Source organism: Amaranthus tricolor, chromosome 8 (genome assembly GCF_026212465.1).
Source record: "Amaranthus tricolor cultivar Red isolate AtriRed21 chromosome 8, ASM2621246v1, whole genome shotgun sequence".
Taxonomy (NCBI): domain Eukaryota; kingdom Viridiplantae; phylum Streptophyta; class Magnoliopsida; order Caryophyllales; family Amaranthaceae; genus Amaranthus; species Amaranthus tricolor.
In genome coordinates, this window is record NC_080054.1 from 25,270,154 (window position 1) to 25,289,676 (window position 19,523).

The following is a 19,523-nucleotide window of genomic DNA, read 5'->3' on the forward strand; positions in this document are numbered from 1 at the left end:
TGGTGAAGTGGAGGGGTCTACAAATAATTATAAAAGGGTCCCACCATTTTTGTATTCTTTGTTTGCTTCATGTCGTCTAACCTTTGACTCAACATCAACCACTAAACTCGCACGAGTCACACAACACTATATGGACAACGGAACAAGTGATGAATGAATGATTGAGTAAATTTTGTATAAATTTATTCTACATAAAAGTTATATAATGGTATTTTGGTGATTGATATTAAATAGTGGAAATGAAAATAAAAATGATTTATTGTGTAAATTTTCATGCTATGTATCGTATTATTTATATGATAATGAAAATTTAATCATAAAAAAAAATTTATTCATAATTTTTCATTATCAACTAATATCATATGTTTAAAAGAAAATAAGCATGACCTTTGACCTTTAAACTTGTCAAGAGATAATCGTACTAAAATTACACTTAAATTTTCATTAGCATTGCCATCATTTTGTACCAATCAAATGGGTCATAAGAGGTGTAATTAAGTGAAGTCTGAAGTAGAAAATAATAAGTGATATGAGCTTGTGAACTAAAGATTAAAAAAGAGTGCACAATTAAAATAGTATGTAATAGGTGTTGGGATACGATGGATGCTTAAAGCGGAATTTCAGGAAACACTTCCCTAACATCTATCTCAGGATCATAAACATAATCAAACATATGAATCATATAAAAGGATTAGTCTATATTACCTTTGTAGCGTGAAATCCACGAAAATAACGCGATAAGATAATATGGAGAGCCTCAAACGTTGCTCCTCTATTCGGTCTACCGGAATCAATTGAACACCAACGTTTGCTAGAACGGAAGAGATTGTTTCTCTTGCTTTTTCTGGTTTTTCAATAACTGTATATGAGAATTGTGTATGGTGAGAGTTTTAAATAAACATATTTATAATACTCACATCCATCGTCCCATTATCCCCACTTCTCCACTACTAGCATTATATCCTCATATAATACTAGTAACCTAGGTCAAAAAGAAACCGATTCTTTTGTTAACCTAATTGGATCGCAAGCCCATACTCCTAATGGGCCCGAGTCATTTACCGTTCAATTGATTCTTTTGTAAGACCTTATAGGATTAATTATATTAGTTGTGGTCCAATTATTATTGACCCACCAATTATATTTATTCTCTAGCAAGCAAATATAATTACTAATAATAATTAACTTTATTATCTTCATAAATATCCTATATATTTATATTTAGTAATTGTCGGAAATGTCTACGGACATATTCCTTCAATCTCCCACTTGTCCGAAGACAATTGCACAATTATAAATTCCTTAAGCCACTTAATGTGAAATTTGACAACACAGTGTTATTTCTCAAATTATGTTTCTTGATCTCTGAGTTCGAATTGTTCAACTAAGGATTAACCATTTAATCTTATTCCGCATGGCCATGCAATTTTCAATTCTCGCTCATCAAGAGGCCTACACACCAATCCTATCACATAGGAGGACTTATTCATTCTTGTATGACCATAACTCCCACTCAATTCTTAGCCCACCTGATCACTGCCTTTATAGCCTCCTTTTACAGCACGACGTTTAACAGCGTCAAGGTTAAACTAATTATTTCGTAGTGATTAAGACATACTCATGTCTAAGGAATCCACTAAATATAAGGATTCGATTCTGCCCTTTCGAATCAGATTAGGTCAAGTCTCAATGCATCAGGTATGCATCCATGTAATCGATTAAACATCTCTATGTTTCCATAGCCCATGGAACCGAGCTATCAATTAATTACATGCTAATCTTTAATAAACCACTTATGTCCAATTTAGTGATTTAGATTAGGGACATTATATAAATTGTGATTTCAGTTCACTTATAGGGTTCCATTATCGAAACGTTTCCAATAGTCCTATTGAAAACACAAATTATATGAACATTTTATTTAATACTAAACCAAGCAATTAAATAAGAAACAAACCATTTATATTATTGATAAACATTCCAAACATATGGTAAACAAAATTCTTTATAATTGTAAACATGAAGTAAACAACCTAAAGACATTCTCCTATATGCTTAAGCCCCATAGACCTAGTATGACTCTCATGCTTCGGCTGAGGGAGTGGTTTAGTCAACGGATCTGCTATGTTATCCGTGGTATCAACTCTACTTATTATTACATCCTGTCTTCCAACAATATCTCGAATAAGATGGAATTTTCTTTCAACATGTTTAGATTTTTGGTGAGATCTAGGTTCCTTGGATTGAGCAATAGCACCTTCATTGTCACAATACAACTTGATGCCATTCTCAATGCTAGGAACTACACCCAGTTCACTAACGAACTTTTTAATCCAAACAGCCTCTTTTGCTGCTTCAGCTGCTGCTATGTACTCAGCCTCTGTTGTAGAATCTGCAACTGAACTCTGCTTGGAGCTCTTCCAGCTCACAGCTCCTCCATTCAGACAAAATATGAAACCAGATTGGGATCGGAAGTCATCTTTGTCAGTTTGGAAGCTTGCATCAGTGTATCCAGTGACAAACAACTCATTAGCTCCGCCATATACCAGAAATTTATCCTTTGTCCTTCTTAAGTACTTGAGGATATTTTTCGCTGCTATCCAGTGTGCATCTCCTGGATTGGACTGGTATCTGCTGCACATACTCAAAGCAAATGCAACATCTGGTCGAGTACATATCATAGCATACATGATTGATCCTATTGCAGAAGCATAAGGAACATTATTCATACGCTTGAACTCTTCTGAACTCGATGGGCACATAGTCTTGCAAAGTTTAATGCCATGTTGCATAGGAATAAACCCTCTTTTGGAGCTTTCCATTTTGAACTTTGTGAGAATCTTATCTATGTAAGTCTCTTGATTTAGTCCAATAAGTCTCCTCGATCTATCCCTATAGATCTTTATTCCCAGTATGTACTCAGCCTCTCCCAGGTCTTTCATAGAGAAATGACTTTTAAGCCATTGCTTGACCGACTCAAGCATATTTTTGTCATTCCCAATGAGGAGTATGTCATCTACATACAAGACCAGAAAGGTGATATTATTCCCACTTAACTTCTTGTATACACAAGATTCCTCTTCATTTCTAAGAAAACCAAACTCTTTGACTGCCTCATCAAATCTGAGGTTCCAACTCCTTGATGCTTGCTTCAATCCATAAATGGATCTCTTAAGCTTGCATACTTTCCTTGGATTTTTCGGATCTTCAAAACCTTGTGGTTGTGTCATGTACACATCCTCCTTTAAGAACCCATTCAAAAAGGCAGTTTTGACGTCCATTTGCCATATTTCAAAGTCATGAAAGGCAGCTATTGCAAGGATTATCCTAATGGATTTTAGCATGGCTACTGGAGAAAAAGTTTCATCATAGTCTATACCATGAATTTGTTTGAAACCTTTTGCTACCAACCTTGCTTTGAAAACACTAATGTTTCCATCCTTGTCTGTTTTCAGTTTGAAAATCCATTTGCATCCAATGGGTTTTACCCCATCAGGCAAATCAACCAAGTCTCAAACTTGGTTTTCAGACATGGAATCCATTTCAGATTTCATGGCTTCAAGCCATTTTTCGGATTCAGGACTCTCCAAAGCATCTTTGTAACTAGTAGGCTCTTCTGATTCTAACATGGTTATTTCAGAGTTTTCTGTCAAAAGGAAATCAATATATCTTCTTGACGGAATTATTGTCCTACTAGACTTACGTAGGGGAACAACAAGAGAAGTTTCTGCCTCATTAGGTAGAGTGACTTCGTGTGGATTTTCTCCACTTGGGGCGGTAGGAGGTAAGTGCGTTGAATGCATTTCCTCCTGGGCATTATCATGCTGGGGCGCCTCTGATGAGGTGTTAACCTTATTCATTTGTTGCTCATCTCGAACTTCTTCGAGATATACATTACTCCCACTTGTTTTTCTAGAAATAAATTCCTGTTCTAGAAAAACACCATTGCGAGCAACAAATACTTTGTTTTCGCTTTGGTCGTAGAAGTAGTATCCCTTTGTCCTTTTTGGGTAACCCACAAAAAGACATTTGTCAGATTTAGGTGCTAGTTTATCAGATATTAAACGTTTTACATAAGCTTCGCAACCCCAAATCCTTAGAAAAGACAACTTCGGAACTTTTCCCGTCCACATCTCATATGGTGTCTTTTCCACTGCTTTGGTAGGTGCTCTATTAAGTGTGAATGCAGCTGTATCCAATGCAAATCCCCAAAATGAAATAGGAAGATCAGCAAGACTCATCACTGATCGAACCATATCTAATAGAGTTCGATTCCTCCTCTCAGAGACGCCATTTAATTGTGGTGTTCCTGGTGGAGTCAATTGTGAGAGTATGCCTCGATTTTTCAAATGATCATCAAACTCGTGAGACAAGTATTCCCCACCACGATCGGATCGTAATGCTTTTATTTTCTTCCCAAGTTGGTTCTCTACTTCATTTTGAAATTCCTTGAACTTTTCAAAGGACTCCGACTTATGTCTCATGAGGTAAACATATCCATATCTGCTTACATCATCAGTAAAGGTTATAAAGTAGCTGTAACCACCCCGAGCCACGGTACTCATAGGTCCACATACATCAGTATGTATGAGAGCTAAGAGGTCATTGGCCCTTTCACTTGTACCTGTGAAAGGTGACTTTGTCATTTTTCCCATCAAACAAAACTCGCAAATACCAAATGATTCAAAATCAAATGATTTTAGAATTCCATCTTTATGAAGTTTCTCTATTCGTTTTGAACTTATGTGGCCTAATCGACAATGCCATAGGTAAGTGGGGTTTGAATCATTTGTTTTACGTTTCTTGCTGTCTATGTTATAGATGTGAGTTTCTAAGTCTAGCACATACAACCCATTTAATAATTTAGCTGAAACATAGAACATATCATTTAAATATGCAGAACAACAATTATTCTTAATAGTAAATGAAAAACCTTCCGTGTCCAAAACCGGAATTGAAATAATGTTCTTGGTGATGGCAGGAACATAATAACAATTATTTAGTTCTAAAATTAAACCAGAGGGTAATGTTAAAATATAAACTCCAACAGCTAGAGCAGCAACTCTTGCTCCATTTCCGACTCGGAGATCCACCTCACCATTGCTCAAGCTTCTACTTCTTTTTAGACCCTGCACATTACTAGTAATGTGAGACCCACAAGCAGTATCAAATACCCAAGAAGCCGAAGTCGCTAAATTAATTTCAATAACATATATACCTGAAGATGAAGCACCAGACTTCTTTTTTTCTAGATAGACGGGGCAGTTCCTCTTCCAATGGCCAATCTTGTGGCAGTGGTAGCACTCATGTAGTGCTGCTACTTTAGCCTTTGGAGTAGCCTTTGGTCTGGGAGAGGCATTAGTGGTAACTACCTTACCATTGCCATTCCATTTAGGAACCCCTTTCTTCTTGAACTTTTTATTCTTTCTGACCATAAGCACATCTTTCAGTGCGGGTTCAGAAGGTAAGCTCCTTTCAGCCTGAATAAGCATACCATGCAATTCTGGCAAGGTTGCTTCCCCTCCTTGCATGTAAAAATTTAATCTGAAAGCATCAAAAGTTTCTGGCAAGGATCTGATCACAATATCAGTGGCCAGCTCTTTGGGATAAGGAAAACCCAACTTTTCCATGACTTGAAAATGCCCTATTAAGGCGAACACATGGGGTCCGACGGGTTTTCCCTTGCCCAGTTTGCATTCCAAAAGTTTACAATTAGCTTCAAATCTCTCTAATCGAGCATTCTTTTCGAACATTGTTCTAAGTTGCTGGATTATTGTGTAGGCATCAAGATTGTTAAAACGTTTTTGAAAATCATGTTCCATGCAAGCAAGCATCAGACATGTTACTTGCACAGAATTGGCCTCGAGATTTTGCCTAGCTCTTTTCTCTGCAACTGTTGCAGTTTCTGGCAGGGGTTCAGGGAGTGGAGTGTCAAGAACACTTTCCCTTCCTTCAGCTCTGAGAACAATTCTCACAGCCATTTTCCATTCAAGGAAGTTGTTTGCATTCAATTTGTCTTTTTCCAAGACACAGCGCAAGTTAAAAGCAGGAGTGTTGTTGTTAGTTGAACCAGACATGATTTCTACAACAATGTAATAAAGTAAAATTAATAGTCTATCAATAAGCAGTAATTAAACAATTTAATAATTTATTCAAAATTTTAAAATCCCCTTTTGAATAAATAACAACTAAGATCCTCTCCCACTACAGTTAAACGGACTTTGGCCCTGCCTTTAACTATAGTAGTTAAGGTAAGTAAACGTTTTACTAATTATAACTAATTATAATTCTTAGTAGATAGATTGATAATTCTTGTTCAATCCTATCTCTTAGTTTCAAAACCCAAAACTTTGTTTTTGATGATTTTGTTGAGTGAAACCAAACATGAACCTGTAAATTTTCAAAAAAAATTTACCCCATATCCCAAGATTTATGAGCAATACCTCGCTTTGGCAGAATGTATTATTCATTATCAAAGGCTTATAGGTGTTGTTTGGAAAAACAATAAAACTCAATATTATTTATGGGGATTCAAGTTAATTAGCATGGTTAATATTAAGTGAACACATAGCATATTTAACCAATACATTAACTTATGCATGAAAAGACCAAAATAAACGCTCAAAGCAAATAAAATCATGAATAAAAGATGATCTAGTATGGCCCCCTAAAAAAAAATTCATGAAGCTTCCATGAATCTCCATTGATCACCTTCCTTGAAACTCCTTTCATTTGTGATTACATACTTTGAATAAAAAAAAATAACGATGCGCAGATCGTATTTAATTACATTCAAAACAAACGATTCGCAGATCGTATATACTTACATTCAAAACAAACGATTCGCAGATCGTATATACTATCCTAATTTTATATATAAATTTTGTTTTGGGCCATACTAGTCATAGCATGTCAAAATAATATCAAATATTCTAAATGACAACAATGTAATATATCAAACTAAATGGTCATAACAATTAGCATATAAAATACCCTTTATGTTTAGTCAAACTTAACTAATTTAAGTGAGACAATTTAAGAGCAAAAAAAAAATATCCTTTAATTTTAGTCAAACTTAACTAATTTAAGTAAAACTAGTTTAAGGGAAAAAAAAATTAAGGCTCTATTAAAAGTTATATGCACATAAAAAAAAAACAAAAAAAATTCCAAAAAAAAATTTCGGAAGCTGCATACAATTAATAAGACCAACCCATATTTTCTGGAACCATCTTCATCATTTCAAAAAAAAAAGGTCACCTTCAACCTTCATGTTAATGGAAGAAATAATACAGAGCCCAGAAAGGAGCCACGCAGCCGCCAGCAGCCGCCAGCAACCCGCCTCCCTCCGGCCATTATAGCCACCTAGACAGCCCGTGGTCTACGCTTCATCTCTGGTTATTGTTCTTTTTTTTTTTTTTTTTTTGATGTATTCGAACAAATTCGAATTGATATACCATTTTTGTGCATGAATTGCTTTAAATATCAGGAAAAACAAGTTTTTCGCATTTAAATCTCAATCCAATTGTACAAATTTTGTGTTTTAACAATTAAAATTGAATTGGGGAAAAATTAGGGTATAAGCATTTTCGATCCAAAACACTTTAATACCATTACGAGAAACACAATAACAATGAACAAATTTTGTGTTTAATTTCATTGTTTGGATTTCGTGAATAATCAAAGCCCCAAGACAATTAACACAAAATATCGAATTATCATAAAAAATTAAATTTTATTTTTTTTTTTTTTTTGTGATGAATTCGAACAAATTCGAATTGATATACAATATTTGGCATGAATGGCAATATCAGGAAAAACAAGTTTTTTTTTTTTTTGCATTTGTTTTTCAATCTAATTGAAATTGAATATTATGAATAACTTCCATACAGTTAACATAAAAAAAACTGATTTTTATGCAAAAAAAAAAAACAAAACCGATTGTATATTGTTCCAGAGAAAAATAGATCATATGAATATTATGAATTAGGCTTAACTGATACCACTGTTGGGATACGATGGATGCTTAAAGCGGAATTTCAGGAAACACTTCCCTAACATCTATCTCAGGATCATAAACATAATCAAACATATGAATCATATAAAAGGATTAGTCTATATTACCTTTGTAGCGTGAAATCCACGAAAATAACGCGATAAGATAATATGGAGAGCCTCAAACGTTGCTCCTCTATTCGGTCTACCGGAATCAATTGAACACCAACGTTTGCTAGAACGGAAGAGATTGTTTCTCTTGCTTTTTCTGGTTTTTCAATAACTGTATATGAGAATTGTGTATGGTGAGAGTTTTAAATAAACATATTTATAATACTCACATCCATCGTCCCATTATCCCCACTTCTCCACTACTAGCATTATATCCTCATATAATACTAGTAACCTAGGTCAAAAAGAAACCGATTCTTTTGTTAACCTAATTGGATCGCAAGCCTATACTCCTAATGGGCCCGAGTCATTTACCGTTCAATTGATTCTTTTGTAAGACCTTATAGGATTAATTATATTAGTTGTGGTCCAATTATTATTGACCCACCAATTATATTTATTCTCTAGCAAGCAAATATAATTACTAATAATAATTAACTTTATTATCTTCATAAATATCCTATATATTTATATTTAGTAATTGTCGGAAATGTCTACGGACATATTCCTTCAATAGGTTCATATATATTAGACTTTTACTAAATGATTTGGATCAATTTTTGGATTCTATCACAATTTAAGAATCCGATCTAAAAATATTAGAATTATTATTTTATGTATTTGCATTTCTATTTAAATTTATATTTATATATATATTTACGTTATTTTTTAAAACTCTCATTTTCCATGCATATTTTTTAAATGGACTTTTGTAATATTTAACTTGTTCAAAGGGTGACCCTATGACATTCTACTTGAATTTTTTTTTTTTATTTGGCTTTTATTTTTTTTAACTTTTTTGTTAAATCTTATGTGCATTTAGAATGTGGCAACGAACCAGGAAGGGTCCTTACAAACGTGAAGCCGCTCTTTCTCTCATCATGATGAAGATATTTCTTTTTTTAGAATAAGACGACTTACGATAACTGAATTTATTAGGACGCCTTAAAAGATTTGATCTCATCTCTGAATTTGAGAAACTCTGAATCGATAGATAAAAATACTCTTATTAGACGAGCGATAGAAATAGTTGAAGGCATCATATTCGTGTGTCAAACCTTTGAAGTCCCCTTTCTTTAACCTCTTTTGCCCTATTTAATTATGCATATTATTTCCTTTCTTTATTTTCTCCTAATGAACCTATCGTAGTCCATCTTGTTTTAGTATCTACCGTTTTGCCTATTTATCTTGGTGCTTTCATTTCATGTTGCAAAACGCTATCTTCATGGGGGTTTTATTCTCCTGCCCGCAATTCTCCTGCTCTCTCCCTTGAGAGGGTACGGGTATGATCTGTCCGCTATCTCTTCTCCGGACCTGACTTTGTGCGGGATGATGGGTTGATGACCATAACCATGACCAATCGCTTGAACCTACCTTATTTATTGAAATAAATAATTATTATTGTTACTTAAAAATTCAATAGCAGACCTAAGATCTAAAGAGGGGTTGCCCAATTTAAATTAATATGCATTTTAATATTTTATGTTGCCATTTTTTTTTAGTGTATGACACAAATAATTTTTATAAATTAAATTCATAATATTAACCCATAAGATTAAACAAAAATGAATAAATGAAAAAAAAAAAAAAAAAACCAAGGTAAAACACCTTGTTACAATGAACATCTCTAGTAAAAGCAAGTGTGAACCAATTATCTAAGGATATGTGGTGTTAGCATTGTGAAATCAATGTGAATTTTTAACAGTAACTCTCCTAAGAGATTGTTTCTGAGAGTGATGGTTCTCGGGAAGCCTAAGCCCACAAAAAAAATTAATTAAAAAAAATGCTAATTAATTATCTTCTAAACATCATTATGATAGAGATTTAGAGTATACTAAATAGGGATTGGATATACATCAAATAGGTATTTAGGGCATGTCAGTAGAAATTTGAGATATACTAGTAGGTATTTGGAGTTGTTAAGATTTTAAGGTATATTAAGTATGAGTTTGAGATATAGTAGTACCAAAAAGGTATTTGAGTTAGATCAAGTAGGTATTTGGGATTGTCAAATAGATGTTTGAGGTATACCAAGTTGGTATTTAGGATATACCTTTAAAGTATACTCAGTAGGTGTTTGAGGTATGTCAGGTATAGAGATTTGAGATATACCAAGTAAGTATTTGGGATATACTAATCAGGTATTTGAGGTTGTCTAGTATGTGTTTGAGGTATATTAAATATGGGTTTGAGTATGTAAAGTAAGTATTCGAGGTATGTCAAGTATTTGTTTGAGGTATGTCTAATGGTGTTTTAAGGTATACCAAGTAGATGTTTGAGGTTTTACAAGAATCAGACTATTAAAAATATATATTTGGCAACTTTAGGACACTAAAAACACCTACTTAACATAATGCAAACTCCTATTTAACGTATTCTAAATGCCTACTTTAAATATCCTAAATCCTATCAAATCAATAAGCATGTTGTTAAACTATATTGAGTTTAAACTCTATCTCGATTGTATTAAGTTATAAATAAATATTTTTTTTTTGAGGTGAGTTGTGATAAAGCAATTCATATTTATAAGTTACAACCTTTTAACTTTTTGTATTCTGAAATATTTGAAGTATTATAAGTGTAAGGAACTAAGTTCACAATTTTATGAAGTATGATTAAAGTTTCTTCTTATAACCTTGTTCAAACTACAACAGTAAGCTTTCCTAAAACATAAATTTCAAATGAAATACAAATGGTAAATTTAACATAAAGGGAAATTTTTAATAATAAATTCAATTTTGCCTTATTTAGGGAAAAAACTTATTTATTATTTATTTATAAATAAATTCACTAAGGATATTTGCTAAAAATACATACATGTATTATTTATAATCATCTTTAAAGCTTTTTTTAAGTAAGAAATTAGAAATAAATAATATTTGAGTTTATTTTCAACCATTATATCAAATATGTAGGTTTATTTATGTCGATTTAATTTTGATAATTTTTCCTATATTTTTTTCCATATGTAAGTAAAAGCATTAACAGTGCGTTCGGTAATAAATCGTAGGAATAATACTGAAAAATTATTGTAATTTTGATAGAAATATCTTTTCACGAGTTTAATGGTGGGAATATTTTTTTTATGATCAAACTTCATTACAATGTGAATAAATATTATAAAAATTTATAGTATAAATTATTCTCATTTTCACGTACAAATTGTGGTAAGTACAAAAACTCATTTTTAATTGATAGTAGTTTTTAACCAATTTTTCTTCTGAAAAAAAAAAAAAAATCCAAACGAGTAATGTGATTATTGAAGAGGGAAGAAAAGGTTATGAAGATAATTGTCTGTCTGACTGTCTCCAAGCTTCGTATCTGATCGATGGACATCACATGGATTTCATCTCTGCCTTAGCGCCTTTATCTTCACAAATCCCTTAGTAATCTTCCTGCTATTTCTCTCTCTAATCAAGGTACGATTCCCAATTTCATCTTTCTTTTGATGTGTGTCAAATTCAGCTACAGAAATGATGCAAACTACATACAGTAGCTCAATCATATCACTAAGAAGAGCCTACGATTACTGTTATTACTCAAACGAAAGATGCCCGTCAACTTATTGTTCTTGTTGCTGTTCCTTTCCCATCTATTCTTGTACTCCTAAATTAATAATACCCACAAACCCTAGTTTTTTATATGGGTTAAGACAGTCCTCTTTGATTCAATGTCCTTCAAGGAGATTCACTTTAGGATCTAGTGATAGGAAGTACTGCTGCAGGTCATTGATTTATGATGTGGGTCATTGTTGTTGTTATGAATCATGCTGTGTTAAGGGAAGAGTTGATAGACTTATTACCAAAAGTTGTAAAGAAAGCTGTTGTGTTAAAGAGAAGAGTATTGATGTGAATAGAATTGTTAAGAGTAGTAGGATGGGTAAGCCGAACCGGGATTTTAGAGTTTATGCAATTGGAGATGCTGAAGCTATGCTCGATTTGTTGAGTGAGGAAGTTATTGAGGAACGTGTGAATGTTAGGGAGAGAAATAGGAGCTTTACCCAAGAAGGGAAAGGTGTTAGGAAGCAAAATGTTGTGATTGAGAATCTAAGGGATGTAAAGGGTAATGTGGATTGTGGATATAGCAGGAAGAGTGAAATGAAAAGACATCAATTGGAGTTGGGAAGGGTTGGGTTTAGGAATTCAAGTGATAAGAAGACAAGAGAAAGAGAGAACCTCTATAGAGGCAATGATGTAAGGTTGAGGAAAATGGAATCTGGCTCATCTTGCTGTTCTTTGTTGGATTCAGGGGACATTGATAGTGATACGGATGTTGAGATAAAGCGGGTGCAGCTCGTTGGAGAGTCTTCTACCGCCAATAAAAAGGATGGAAGGAAAAGTAGTGGTGTTGTGATTAGAGAAGAGACTAAACAAAACTGGGAGAGGTATAGGAATGAGAAAGATCAAGAGTTGCGAAGTAGCACGAGAGATGATCGAAGAATTAGTAGCTCTATTCAGCGAGATTGTAGAAATAAGTCTGAGGGAAGTAAATCGTGGAATGAATCTGTTAGTCAGTCTCAGTTATCCGGGGCTAAAGAAATAAACTCTATGATTGCTTCAAGTTCGAAAAAGCAATCTAGTTATGGCAATGAGAAGTCAACTTCGGATGTGACATTGGTTGGACAATCGAGTTCTCACAATCAAATAGACAAAAGAGCTGATAGATTCGTGAAATCTAGCAGTCAGCATGAACATTCAACGCACAATAATAGAGAAAATATTGTAACAACTTCTGATGCATGGAGAAGATTTAGTCAGGATGAAGATTCAAATATAGCTGATAATTTGGTTCAGGAAGCAGGGTGTGACTACTGCAAAACATGTGGTAGAAGCATGGAGGAAAGGGAGAGGCGGTTAGAGTTTCAACAGCATATGAAGCAATCAGAGATGAATGCTGATGGTAAGTTGGCCATAAATGCAGAAAGTTTGTTGGAGAATAGCTATAGGAAGCAGGAAAGGAATTCAAGTTCACTTCAAAGTTCAATTGAGGAGGAGAGAAACCAGCTGAACCAAGTTCACGAGGTGACTGAACAAGGCAGTGTAAAGGCAAAATCCCAATATTATCGAGGAACAGTATTTAGTGATGATCGTCACGAGCAAAGCAATTTAAGGGTAATGCGGCAATCAGAAGCAATTACGCAAAGTAAGGAGGAGAAGTCAAGAACATCAGAGAGTCGGTACGAAACGAGACGTAGAGCAGAACCGAAGACTTCAAGCTCATTTCATATTTCAGCCAAGGATAGTGGGCAGGATGATCAAATATACCTGATGACTGGTCAAGTTGATGCAAGGAGAAGATCCCAAAAGCACAATAAGATTATGAAAACTGATGCTAGTTATCTTCAGAGTACTTCAAACACACAGAAACAATCTGAAACTGGATTGAAGCAATTGGAGGGAAGTACAATCTCACTTGATGCAGCTGTGGAAGGAAAAGGACTGCATGAGGAATCACTAGGCAAAGTGACTAAGGATATTGAATCGCACAAAGTGTCTCATACTGAGATAAGTGATTCGCGAGTTCATTCTTCCAATTTGGAGATAGATCGTCAATCTGTATTTGATAAGAAGATTCACAACGAGCAAACGTATTCAAAAGTGAAGGTGAAATCTGTAGAGGAATCAGTAGAGAAACGCAAGTGGATTGATGAAACAATGGTCCAATCTACGGTTTGTATGGAGGCACCAGGGATTTCTAAAGGACAAGTTTCTCAATCAGTACCTTTAGTTTCTCAGTTTAGTGAAGAAGAAGCTGAAAGTGGACAGTTTTCAGTTTCACCTCCACCTTACCATTACTTAGACAGAAGATCCCATTCCCATAAGACGTTGGGCAGTCCTGTGAGAAATGACATGGGAGGGGCCATGGAAATGGGCTCTGGAACTACACTTGGAAGAATGTCGTCATTGTATGGTGAAATTGATGACCGTAGAACCAAGGCCAGTGAAGAGTATTCTTCAGAGAGCATGCTAGTTTCTGCTGCACGTATGCAAGAATCATCGAATTTGATTGTTGATGAATTTTTTGAGAAGTTGAGCCATGAAGCATCAACTTCTGAGATTAGTCCTGAGCAGAAACTACGAAAAACAGATATAAAGCATCAAGGTAATATCCCTATGTTGAAAAGATCAACTCAATTGGATACTGATAAGACATTAGAGAAGCAAGGTTCAAACCATTCGTCTGGCATTTCTAGTTCTGATTCAGAGATGAAAAGGTCCCAGAAGCTTAATTCAGAGAATTCATCCCCACATTCTGTAACCAAGGGATCCTCAGATCAGATGTGGGAAGTAAAAGATCACATTGTTGAAGAAGTGTCGGAAAGGGGAACATCAGAGGGTGCAACTTCTGAAAGTGTTGTTACTGTTCGGACAGGAAAGTTTTTGTGGAACGTTGTTGCTAATATATGTCGACTTCGATGGAGTTCACATTCTGATTCTGAAAAGCAGAAATCCCCCGTTAGAGCACAGAGCTCTCCAAGTGGCTCTGCTGGTGAGACATGGTTTTCTGGAGATGATGCAGAGGAAGCAAGTAGCGAAGGCATGAAAGCCGAGCCGATTAATTTGCTGCAGAAAACTACTTCTGATCCCTCTCCACCGGGGACCTCTGGAAGTCAAAAGGGGGATGTGGTTGTTAATGCGAGCTCGTCTTCCTCTTCTAGTCCCTTACAGATTAGTTCATTATCAGGAGGTGTCATTGTTGGTGAAAGTGCAAACTTGGATGTTCCACAACATATGTCTATACCAATCCCTTCTGTAGATTTGTCAATAGATTCTGCTAGGAAATTGAAAAGATCATTTGCTTTTGAAGACGTTGATGACTCGGAGAAAAATGAGGAACCCGTTGGCTCTCCTGAGGAACAGAGGGATTATGCTGCTGAGGAGAGGCACACTGATGTTTCTGGTTCTCAGGGAATTGATATTTCTGCTTCTGAGGAAACTGATGTCGAATTTAAAAGAAAGAGGCTTCAACGTAGCAAGCTAGTTTTGCAAAGGTTTGATGAGTGGGAAGATGCTTATAAACGTGACCGTGAGCAGAAAAAAGTTGATGAAATTTTCATGAGGGAAGCACTTTCAGAAGCAATAAAGGCTGCTGATTCGTGGGAAGTTCCCATTGGTGCAGTACTGGTTCAAAATGGGAAAATTATTGCTCGTGGGTACAATCTGTGAGTAATTGTTTCCGGTTCCCAGAATTAGGATTTCAGATGCTTTCCTCTGCTTTTATTTTGAACTTTTATCATCTAATTGATTTGCTTGTTTCAGAGTGGAGGAATTGAGGGATTCAACTGCCCATGCAGAGATGCTTTGCATAAGGGAGGCCTCAAATGTTCTTCGCACGTGGAGGCTGTCGGTAAATTCCTTTTACTTCCTTTTTACTACAGCTATTGAACGATGTAATCTTTAAGTGGGCTTATGGCTGCATGAAATATGCCAAAGAGTGGGCGTCTTGTATTGGCCTAGAATCAAAATTCTGGCATGGGTTTACTATGAATTATCTGGATGGAAGGTCAAAGTAATTTCACTTTTTCTTTTAAAAAAATGGCCATATCTGGATGCAGATACTAACATAAACAAGGTTTTCAGTATATAACCTGGGATCCCTCAATGTTTATGTCTGGCAGCGTTGCTATTCTTTTGATGACTCCAACTTTGAAGGTCTTCCGTATTTGCTTTTTCTTCACCCCAACACCTAAACTTGTGTTACCTGAAGCTGTACATTTCATTGCATGTTTGTTTTCGGTGATAATGCAATCTCGGACTACACTCACTGGCATGCCAAGAATGACAATTGCATTTCTGTACATAAATATAAAAGACTAGCAGTGTAAATAATTGGTGTTTTATTAGAACATTCTCTCAAATGTTTTGTTTGTTCTGAAAATTTGCTTAATCCAAACTCACACGAACACCTTTCAGGCTGTCATTAGCCACACTTACACTCCTTCCATTTTTTTCTCTTACGTATCCATTCTCTTGCCATTGACTATGAAAGTTAAAATGATACATTCATATAATTAAACCAGTAGCAAATTTCATTACATCTTTATGATCCCAATTCCCAATCGTAGTGCTGTGATGGACCACATATAGCCCAACTAAGGCTCCATGATTGTAAATTTTCACTAGCTTGTTACTCCACAAATACTTAATGAGTGGACCCTTCGGTGGCTATGTGCTCTTTTACTTGGGTATATTGCTGAGTTATATGTAATGAACCGACATAGATATGGAGGATTTTGATTTTTGATCTGTAATAGGCAGAATCAATAGTAGTGTATAGCAACAATGACAGAGAAATATGAGTGAATAGATAGATTTGTATGTAGAATCAAGAATGTAGATAAACAAATGTGTAATGAATGTGAAAGTAAAGTGTAAAGGAATTGTAACCTAGAAAGTTTACAATACAACGTGATAGGCGTCAAGCAATTCGAGAAGCTTGAAGTCTCCTTAAATGAATCACGAAACTAGCCCATTTTTTCAATGATTGAATGAATATATTTTACTCTTCCCCTCCACAATAATTCATTACATTATACTTGGTATAAAAATAAATACAGAACCTTCATTGTGAAATTGATTGCTTCGGAGAGCTGCTATATTTCATGTGACTATAACAACCTTTTATATGTTCATGGTCCTTGGGATGACAATGAACAGTCAGTTATGGACTTTTTTTTTATGTCCTTGTGAGCATGCTTTGTGTATATGGGCATTGAAAATCAGCTGTCAAGATTGTTTCAGACGTATGCCTATGTAATCATGTCATCTAGTCAACTATTTTGGCAATTCTCAGTTCACCTTATGAATGTCCTGAAATTAATGCTGCATTTTCTTTAGGAAACCACCCTCTATGTAACGCTGGAACCATGTCCCATGTGTGCTGGAGCTATTCTTCAAGCAAGAATCAGTACCCTTGTTTGGGGTGCTCCTAATAAGCTTCTTGGAGCTGATGGTAGCTGGATAAGGTATGGATGACTTTAAGCTATTTTAATAGTATTTATTCATTAATTACTGTTAGTATTAATTTTTTTTATCGTGTGAACAAGAGTTGAGCTGTTTGGGCGTTTTGGCGACATATTTTACACTAAGGAGTCATTGTGATTTACATCAATTTTTTATGTTGTCTTAATACATGTAAGAAGTCATTGTCATCGTTCGTCTATAAATTAATCCATAAGCGCAGAAGTTTTTGCCAGTCATCATTGTGGTATGCTCAATCCTTGTGGTATGCCAGTAATTTGTCCTGTGTACGATCACCTATTCGCCTTCATTTAGGTGTTTATGCTTTGTATCTTTTGCTGTATCTCAACTACATCAGTTATTTTGGCCAAAGGTGATGCAAAATGACCAATTAATTTGGTCGAGCTCGAACATGGCTTCATGGTACATTCATAGTGAATTTGTCATGCTTATCTAGACATGACTAGTTTATAATTACGTTCGTGCCCAATCTCTTGAGCTATATGGTTCAAGTGGATATAATAGAGTGGAAGATTGGATTCATGTGCTAAATACGAAATAGTTTGATTCACATTTCTGAAGGAAAATAGTAAATGAAGTATTGCTTATATTATGTATCTAAGAATCCCCGAATTTTCGTACTATACATGCATAATGATATGTTAATTCCCTGTAATCAAATGCTTTCAAATACTGAAATCCACATTTTATTTTCAGGCTATTTCCAGAAAGTATGGAAGGAGAAGAACGCTCGGATGTGGCAGATAAGCCAGCCGCTCCTGTACACCCTTTCCACCCTAAGATGAACATTCGAAGAGGGATACTACAAGAAGAATGCGCTGATATAATGCAGCAATTCTTCCAACTCAAGAGAAGGAAAGCCAAGGCTGAGACTCCATCCGAGGATCCCGCTCAGCCGTCTTGTTTTCCGAAACCTCACCATCGACCAAAGTTGCTGCATAAAATGCATAATGTATTCCATCCTTCGAAACAGTCCGATTAATTTTCACTTGAATGTAGATTTGTGATTTGATACCATGGAAATTTCGGGTTGAGTCAAGTGGTGTGTATAGCCATCACAAGTATATACTCCTATGAGTTACCAGTATTAACTTCTTTTTCGTATCTTTTAAAGATTTATCAACCATATTTTGTTGCGCAAAAACATTATGTGTTTTAGGTAGAAACTGATAGTAGATATAAATATGTAAATATTTTATCTTATATTTAATTAAAATAATACCCACTACAACTCAAAGATTCTATCTTCCTTAATATGTGTGAAAAACCCAAAGTGGAAAATCAAAAAAGAATGGAGGGAGTATCATTTATATGATTTTGATGCTGAATTCAATTCCATATGCGTATTAAACCCCAACAAATAATATTGCACTTATCTTTTTGGAACTACTAATATGCATTAACAAATACTTCTAAATCCCAATACATAAGCTTTTTACTAACAAATCGTCATTAACATGTTTTAAAACTAAAATATCTTTTTGTTGTTAGTTCATCTTTATTGGATTTCAAAACTATTTCATTACATTCTTTGTGTTGATTAAAGAAACTGTTTTCAAAAGGTTTACAAAATCTTCCAATGACGATGCTAAATGTTGATCCTGAATTTTGTTTGAACTTAAGTAATGAGTTGTTTTAAGAAAATGTTTATAAAATCTTCCAATGACGATGCTAAATAATGTCCGTTATAGTTAAGTAATTGGATGATTAAAGTAACTGTTTTCAAAAGCTTAAAGTGATGGTTACCTTCACAATTTCTTTTTCTCTAAAAATTACAAAGTAAGCTATTTATATAGGTCGTTTCACAATAAAACAATCTTATATAAAATTTGCTGAAGTACGAGTTACTGATGCAACATGGTTAAATTAAACATGGATTACCATGTTTTAACCAAAGAGCCGATACTTATTTATTCATATCAGCTTAGCTTTGGCCCACTCTACATGTCGATTTAAGTTTACTATATCATTTTTAATACATGTTGATTTCAATAACGGAAATTATTAATTTAGTGACATATGATTGGAGTTAGTTGGAAGGCGGGACACAAGATGAGTAATCTCCATCACACGAATAACACGCGCCATCGTACGTTACACTACTTCTCACAACCAACTCTCACATTCTCCATTTTTAACTATTTCTTCTCTCACCCTTTATTTTTTTTTACTTTTTAATTTATACTTGGCTCTAATTTTTTTCAGTTGTCCTATTTAAATTTTTTTATATTATTTATCGATCACTCTTAATTTGTATTTAATTTTTAATTTAGATGTCAAAATATTTAAAACTAAATTAATGCATTGGATAGTGTCTCAAAATTAAATGGGATAATTGAATAGAATTGGAAGGAGTAATATTAATAATAATATCTGCCT

General features: G+C 34.6%; 2 protein-coding genes across 2 annotated transcripts; one reads left to right on the forward strand and one right to left on the reverse strand.

The window, feature by feature from the left end:
- Positions 1 to 3,550: 3,550 nt before the first annotated feature.
- On the reverse strand, positions 3,551 to 8,423 carry LOC130821720 (uncharacterized). The gene is made up of 4 exons (XM_057687509.1): positions 8,122 to 8,423; positions 5,099 to 6,082; positions 3,717 to 4,189; positions 3,551 to 3,622 (listed from the first exon to the last, which is right to left on the reverse strand). Exons 2-4 carry the CDS (start codon positions 6,075 to 6,077, stop codon positions 3,551 to 3,553), a joined length of 1,524 nt encoding a protein of 507 aa, XP_057543492.1. The 5' UTR covers positions 6,078 to 6,082; positions 8,122 to 8,423.
- Positions 8,424 to 11,373: 2,950 nt separating this feature from the next.
- LOC130821045 (tRNA(adenine(34)) deaminase, chloroplastic) lies at positions 11,374 to 18,288 on the forward strand. Its single transcript, XM_057686644.1, has 4 exons — positions 11,374 to 15,325; positions 15,423 to 15,510; positions 17,001 to 17,128; positions 17,841 to 18,288. Exons 1-4 carry the CDS (start codon positions 11,637 to 11,639, stop codon positions 18,124 to 18,126), a joined length of 4,191 nt encoding a protein of 1,396 aa, XP_057542627.1. The 5' UTR covers positions 11,374 to 11,636; the 3' UTR covers positions 18,127 to 18,288.
- Positions 18,289 to 19,523: the final 1,235 nt, after the last annotated feature.

Coding starts and splice junctions, on each gene's coding strand:
- LOC130821720 (XM_057687509.1), bottom strand. CDS start 6,077: ATGTCTGGTTCAACTAACAACAACACTCCTGCTTTTAACTTGCGCTGT. Junction 4,190..5,098: donor AAGTAGAAGCTTGAGCAATG/GTGAGGTGGATC, acceptor CATTGGATACAG/CTGCATTCACACTTAATAGA. Junction 3,623..3,716: donor ATGAGGCAGAAACTTCTCTT/GTTGTTCCCCTA, acceptor TAACCATGTTAG/AATCAGAAGAGCCTACTAGT.
- LOC130821045 (XM_057686644.1), top strand. CDS start 11,637: ATGATGCAAACTACATACAGTAGCTCAATCATATCACTAAGAAGAGCC. Junction 15,511..17,000: donor TTCGCACGTGGAGGCTGTCG/GTAAATTCCTTT, acceptor CATTTTCTTTAG/GAAACCACCCTCTATGTAAC. Junction 17,129..17,840: donor GCTGATGGTAGCTGGATAAG/GTATGGATGACT, acceptor TTTTATTTTCAG/GCTATTTCCAGAAAGTATGG.